This window comes from Triticum aestivum, chromosome 3A, assembly GCF_018294505.1.
Source record: "Triticum aestivum cultivar Chinese Spring chromosome 3A, IWGSC CS RefSeq v2.1, whole genome shotgun sequence".
NCBI classification, from domain to species: Eukaryota; Viridiplantae; Streptophyta; class Magnoliopsida; order Poales; family Poaceae; genus Triticum; species Triticum aestivum.
In genome coordinates, this window is record NC_057800.1 from 170,721,358 (window position 1) to 170,728,411 (window position 7,054).

Below are 7,054 nucleotides of genomic sequence, written 5' to 3' on the forward strand. Positions count from 1 at the left end.
ATCTCGCACTCGCCTCGCTTCACGTGCTCAAAGTAGTTGAGCTGAAAGTTGAAATGCATGAAACCGTTGAACCGTTGAACCATTGATCCAACTATGATGAAACATTCCCAGATTAGTCACACATACATGAGTGATTTTCTGTAATTTTTTCAATTTTTTCTAAGAACTTTAAATTTCCGGTCAAACTTTGGTCAAACTAGTTAAGCTGAATGTTGAAGTGTATAGAAACGTTGAACCATTGATAAAAAATTTATGAAACTTTCACATATTAGTCATTCATGCGTGAGTGATTTTCTGTAATTTTTTCATTTTTTCTGAGAACTTTCAAATTTGGTCAGAATTTGCAGCTGAAATTCGAATTTCTCAAATTTTACCAGAATGGTCACACATATATGGTTGTTTATATGGATTTTTTTTCAATTTTTGCTGGGTTGTTCGAAAAAAAGTCCAAAAGTTGGGCAGCATTTTGGCTCAATTTGGACAGCATTTCCACTGTTTATGCACATATCATCCAAATCCTAACATATATTTCCAGAAAGACATTCATATCCATATCACACTTGAACTCAGTATAGAAAAATAAAGCATTTCACATGTCCATACATCATCCATTTTCATACATCATCTAACATAAGGTGTCAAGTCTGGCATATTACAACCAAAAACATAAGGAAACATTTGATGCATTGTTCCACACAAAGTAGGATGGCAAGTCTGGCAAACTATAACTAAAAGCATAGAGAACATAGAAGATCAAGCACAACACTAGCTCTTCCTTCTCTTCGGGGTCAACTTTCTAGCCCTTGAGCTCGAGGACATGTCATATGCAATCATGGTGTTCCCAACGGTTGTGGTAGGTTGCTGGGACGCCTCATCCGCCAACGCCATAGCCAACATCCTTCTTGTCACAGGATTGGGACTGCCTTGAAGACTATGTGGCATAGTGATCATGTGCCTACTGGGACTGGCAACAACTTCAAATTGTGGTGCTGCATGTGTTTCCTCATCAGCCAACGCCGCAGCCATCAAATCTCTAGTGACAAGCAATAATCAAATAGGAATAGCACTGCAGCCTACGGGCATGAGCAGCAGCGGCAGTCACGGCCATGAGCAGCACCAAATTATTTTCATTTCAATTATCATGCAATACATTTTGATATCTATATTTAGTGTTGTCGATATTTCATATTCTTCTATAAACTTGGTCTAGCTTAGGACAAACACATAACTTGAAATAATTTGGAATGAAACATCAAAAAGGATATATGCATATGTAGGTTCTTTTCCTACTATATCAAGAATATAGTAATATAACAGTGTATATCAGATTAGTCCAAAAGTTAGCCGTGTAATCACAAGTTATCTTCTAACGAAACTGAAAGCACATGAATAAATAATCAGTACACCATTTATTTTCTTGGACCAACACTTCCCTGAGATCTCAATTCCAAATTTTATCAATATTCTCACCTTGACGTATTCGCAAGTACAAAAGGGAGCAACAAATAAGAATAGTTATATTGTGAAAACACATGGGGTGAGAAGCAACAGCACTGGCCACACACAGCCACCAGAAGCTGCAGCCGCGGACAACACGGGCGACGAGCAGCAGTAGAGGCCATGAGCCGCTGCTGCTGCCCTGCTGCTCCCCGGATGCCCGCCTGCCACGCACGGCAACGAGCAGCAGCAGTGGCGGCGCGCACGGGCACGCAGGCGGCGGGGACGCATGGCTAGGAGCAGCAGATGCGGCGGCGGCGGCGCACGGGCAGGCGAGGGGCGGCAGCGGCGCAAAACGTGAGTGGAGGCGGTGGCCGGCGACGGGCGGCGGGCGGACAGGCGGTGGCCGGCAGCGGAGCAAAACGCGAGGGGCGGTGGCGGCGACAAGTAACCCTAACCCTAGGTGGCCAAGGGCCGGGGCGGGAAAGAAGACTCGCCTTCGCCGTCGTGGACCACCGGGGCCGTCGCCGTTGCCGTCGTTGACCACAGGGATCTCCTGGAGCTGGCTGCCGCCGTCTCCTACAGACGAGGAGGGGATGAGTTGCGAACGAACGAGTTCCTCGTCCTTGTTTCTGGTCAATCTGTTCGGGAGGGGCAAGTTTGTCATTATACATGGGACCCATCTGACAGAGGGCAGAAGATCAAAGTGTAAAGTAAAAGATGGCAAAAGATCAAATACAAAGTAAAGAGTGACAAATAGTGAAAGTCCAAAGTAATGGGGGGCAAAAAACCAAATCCCCCCAAAAGTTAGCAGCCAAAGCGCCTCTTTTCCCACTCATCTTCTTCCCCTCGCCCCTATCTATCTATCCCCCCTACCCTGGCCCCTCCCCTCTCTCATGTCGCTACCAATCACTAGCGTCTCCCGAGCCCACCAGGACCCGACCCAGATCTTGCCGTTGGCAGCTCAACTCCCGTGTAGGTGAGCCGGCTACTCCCCTCCCACCCCCACCACCCGAGAGTACACGGCGCCTCTTCTTCAAAAGCCCTCCCTTTTTGTTTTCTCGGCGCTCCTCGGGGGTTTTGGTCCGCCGAGGAGGGGTTTGGTGCGCCCGGTACCGGAGAATCTTGGCGAGAAGTGCCTAGTTTCCGCTAGGCTGGTTGGTGGGAGGCGGGTGCCTGGTGCCGCGGCTTCAGCCATGGAGGCAGTCGCAATGTCGCCGTCCTCCGTCTCGTCCCACAACCTCGACGCCGCCTCCACCAGCGACGACATGCCGTCCTCGCAAGAGGGCCTCCTCTTCTCGGACAGCCTCAAGGTACTACGTTTCCCTGCGCCTCACCCTTCACATGGCTCCGAGGCGCAATCTTATGCTTCCCCTCCCATGGATCTAGGCGATGTTCTTGCGGAAACCGGTCTGCATTTCTCGATTGCGCGGCCGCGTTGCCGGAAAATCTGGCGGTGGGTCCAATTTTGGGGCGGCGATTGATTGTGGCCCCCCTATGTCCCTGTCAATCTTAAGATTTTGTTCCCATTTTGGTAGAGATAGAGAAGCGAACAGGGTAGGCACTGCAGTGACCTTTCCAAACTTAGTGTGCTCATAATTTCTGCTAGTAGTATTATGTTACTAAGTCCTTCTTTTTCCGTACCATGTTGTTGTATGTCTACTCTTCTATTGCTCACATAATTGGGTGCGCTACCCTGTAATGGCCCAACCTTTCTCTTGCTTTCCCCCAATTGAGCAAAAGCGCTACCGCATTATGATTTTAAAATGCGCGGTTTGTCGCAGTGGAATGGCCATTGGTACTGAGGCTGTTAGCAAATAAGCAGCACCCAAGGAGGTTGTCATGCATAGTTTGTAGTAGGGCCTCACGTATACGGTGGACTTTTGCTCATTTGAAGTTTGAACTGTAGCTTAGTTGCATGCCGGCACGCTTATTGGTCTGTTTATGTCAACCGTTAGCGTGCTGTTGTCATCTCTTGTCAAATTTGTCGCTATTCGAGGTAATGAAATTAGGATCCTTGTTAACGACGAAACCCCACATGGCTGCACCTTAGTTAATCATTGATGTTCCTCCCATATGGCATTTCTTATAGTATCCTCTATGCTGAGCTTAAATTATGTTTGTTTGCAGGACTTGAGGAATCTGCGGTCGCAGCTATACTCAGCGGCAGAATATTTTGAAGTATTCTACACAAACAACTCGCACAGATCTACGTACGGTCTTTTGTTTTGTTTAATTATTCAGCTCCGTGTCTACTATGCTGGTTAAACAGAAGGCTATCTCGTATCTTGCATCTCATTTGCACTTGTCTTCTGTAGGGTGGTGACGAGTTTAAAAGACTACGCAGTTGAGGCACTCGTTAGCACGGTTGACCATCTTGGCTTTGTGTCGTACAAGGTGGATAATCTCGTCAATGAAAAGGCTGACGAGGTTAATGAAACAGAATTTCGAGTATCGTCGGTTGAACAGGTATTGTAATTGAATGCTGAATGAAGGGAAAACTTTTTTGTAAATCCTCTTTCTGTCTATGTTCTCTAACTTCATATAATTGAACAAATGTAAATGCTGCCATCTATGCCCCCATTTGAGTCTATGGCATTCCGCACAGATAACTTGGTTAATATGTCGCACAAGTCCTAAATGTGGCAACATTATTTCACATGGTTGTAGAGGGTAAAGATTTGCCGGCAGGCAATTGACCAGGAGGGAAGATCTCAACAGTCTCTTCTTATCAGGGCGCCGCAGTACCACAGGCGTTACATATTACCAGGCAAATTCACTGCCTATTTTGTTTCTAGTGCTTTACATAATAACCTCCTTGTGCTGTATAGATAATTGTTGTTCCGTTGTATAGGCGTAGATATAGTGGAATCCGCTATCCATCCAGTTTCAGAGCCCACACGGTACAGCAGGCAACATACGGGTCGCAAAATGCGCAAGTCTCAGTCTAGTAAGTTCACTGAATTTCTGAGTTCTGAGTTCTCTAGAGATTGCTGTGTCATTGATTTTTTTAATGGTTTATCTTTCAGCCATGTCCACTCCAGTTAGTAGGCAGACAACGATGAGGTAGGCAGACAACTCTCAGGACTGTGGTTTGCGTGTTATTGTGGATCAAAGTGTTCATAAGAGCCCTTGACTGTTCTTTGTCAAAATAGACATAATACAGGCTTATTAAAACATGTTCTGTTGCAGGAGTGTCCGTTCACGGTCTCCAGCAGTTCGTGAAACACATCATCGATCACGATCCATGTCGCCGTCTCGAAAAGCGCGAGCTAAATCACCATCACCCCAAGTCGTGAACTTGAATCCGAAAGGTATAATAGTATTCTGACCTCACATTTGAACAAGCAAGTGCTGCATTCTTTGAATGCGCAGCTTCTGCTGAAGAGAACTTAACCGGACATTGCTTCACAGAAACAAGAGCAGGTTCGCCAATACCAACTATTCCCATTCCCCTGGCGCGATCTGCTACAGTTGCAAGAAGACCACCTCTGGATCCAAAGCATTTTGTATGTTAACCAGAACCCAGCATTGTTGCTTTCTTTCTGTTTAACAGTGTATTATCCCGAAGCCAGTTTTTCTTCTCTCTAGTTTCTGACGTGATAACCCCTTGCAGAGACAAACCTCGATGCAGGTGCAGTCCGACTATGAACACCAGAAAGAGCGGGAGAAAAGATCAAGCAAAGGCAGGGGCTTCCTCAAGTCGCTGCTCACAAGACGCCGGTGGAGGAATGACGAGTCGCTCTACAATTACTTGGACGAGTACTGATCGCTGAAATGTCTTAGACCTTGTTCCTTGTTGACCAATCTCGTTCCTTCATACATATGATGTTCGAGATCTCAGACCAAATCTCATTCCTTCATACATATAGCTTGTGTGTCATTTCCATGTGTTTATAGATACAATGCAGACAGAAACACCACCAGTGGTGCTCATGGCGTTGCGCAAGCGCATGACGGATGAAGCAACCAAATACAGAGCAGCTTCAGTACCATACCATCACCTACATCCATTTCCCGTTTCTGTGGCCTAGATCTTGATACCAAATACATGGTGGTCCTTCCAGTGTCATTTTCCTCTGTTTGCGCTGTTGGCGATCTTGTCGAGCAGAACTGTTTGGGCTGGTTTTGTGGCCTCTGTCAGTGGTAGCACAGTGGGCATGGATGACGACAAATGACGATGTCCCTAAACTAATACTTCCTCCGTTCCTAAATACGGAGTATAAGGCTTTTTTAGACATTCCAATAACTGACTACATACGAAATGAAATGAGTGAATATACACTCTAAAGTAGGTTTATATACATTGGTATGTAGTTTGTATTGAAATCTTTAAAAAGACTTATATTTAGGAAGGGGGAGTAGATCCACTGTAATCTTCTGTTTGTAAAATACTGTCTCTGTAAACTAATATAAAAGCACTTAGATCACTACTTAGTGATCTAAACGTTCTTATATTATTTTATAGAGGGAGTACTAAGAGAAATAGAGCTGTATGCATACAGTAATCCCAACATGGACACCTGCTAGGTCGCTGTGCGCATCCCAGTGACCCACTGCCCAGCTCCAACAGAGTAGGGAACACTTCTCCGAGCCCACTAGCCCCTTATTTTCTTCTTCTTTCCCTTCCGTGCGATCATATCGTTAGGTTCCACACGATGCGATGTCTTGTTTTAGGGAACCATGTTGGTTTGCGTGTCAGCTAACTTTCCAGCCAAATTTTTTTAGCACAGTACAAATCGCAAACACTCATGCATACACACATGTACTCATCCCTATGAACGCATGAACGTACATCCTACTCCTATGAGCATCTTCAAGAGACTGAGTCGGCACATCATTTTGAGATTGACAAAGTCGTCACAGACACTTTTGTAGTCGACGGGAACGTCTCCTCCCACTAAACCCACATCGCCGATAGGTCTGAAATAAATCCACGAAACTATGAGCACCAATGTCAAGTTTGTGACTTCAACACTGATGGGTTAGGGATACCAATGTCAGCCAACCTTTGCTCATTGTGTGTTCTCCTTTCGAGGGCATTTTACCCTGGTCCATTTCACCTTCCATTTTCATCTTGAGTAGGCCCTCTTCGATTCACAGGATTCTTAAAACATAGGAATAGAAAAAAAATACAGGATGAGAGTGGCATGCTCATTTGAATCCTGATATACAGATAGTGTTTGATGCCACAGGAAAAAGCAAAGGAATAGTAAAAAAAATGTTTGAGTTGATACTAGATTTCCTATGAAATGTATGGAAAATCCTATGAATCAAATGACCAATATAGAAAAAAAATTCTAAGGATTCTAGCCCTTCAAAAATCATATGAAAATCCTTTGATTCAAAACTTTAGTAGATATTTAAGCCAAATCCATCTAACGGACTGTGGTCCAAAATGGGGCGAGATTGCTTAGATCATCCTCCTTTTCAAGATGCAAGGCTTGTGTTCTCTAAATTGAGGACATTAAGCCACAGCTGGGACCTGTGGGCTCCTGTTAGCAAAAAGGTGTACTCACTTGGGCCATGTGTGTTCCATGGTGACCACTCTCCTCTCAGTTTACAACCGGGTCCACAGGCCTTACTGAGCCCATCAGGCATGCTGGTTCTTAGTCTA

At 45.3% G+C, this 7,054-nt stretch overlaps 1 protein-coding gene across 1 annotated transcript; it reads left to right on the top strand.

Moving 5' to 3' along the window:
- Nucleotides 1-2,292: 2,292 nt before the first annotated feature.
- On the top strand, nt 2,293-5,320 carry LOC123060840 (probable protein ABIL3). Its single transcript, XM_044483696.1, has 9 exons — nt 2,293-2,750; nt 3,568-3,650; nt 3,756-3,906; nt 4,108-4,207; nt 4,292-4,387; nt 4,467-4,503; nt 4,630-4,751; nt 4,852-4,946; nt 5,054-5,320. Exons 1-9 carry the CDS (start codon nt 2,634-2,636, stop codon nt 5,204-5,206), a joined length of 954 nt encoding a protein of 317 aa, XP_044339631.1. The 5' UTR covers nt 2,293-2,633; the 3' UTR covers nt 5,207-5,320.
- Nucleotides 5,321-7,054: the final 1,734 nt, after the last annotated feature.

Coding starts and splice junctions, on each gene's coding strand:
- LOC123060840 (XM_044483696.1), top strand. CDS start 2,634: ATGGAGGCAGTCGCAATGTCGCCGTCCTCCGTCTCGTCCCACAACCTC. Junction 3,651..3,755: donor AACAACTCGCACAGATCTAC/GTACGGTCTTTT, acceptor TGTCTTCTGTAG/GGTGGTGACGAGTTTAAAAG. Junction 4,208..4,291: donor CAGGCGTTACATATTACCAG/GCAAATTCACTG, acceptor TCCGTTGTATAG/GCGTAGATATAGTGGAATCC.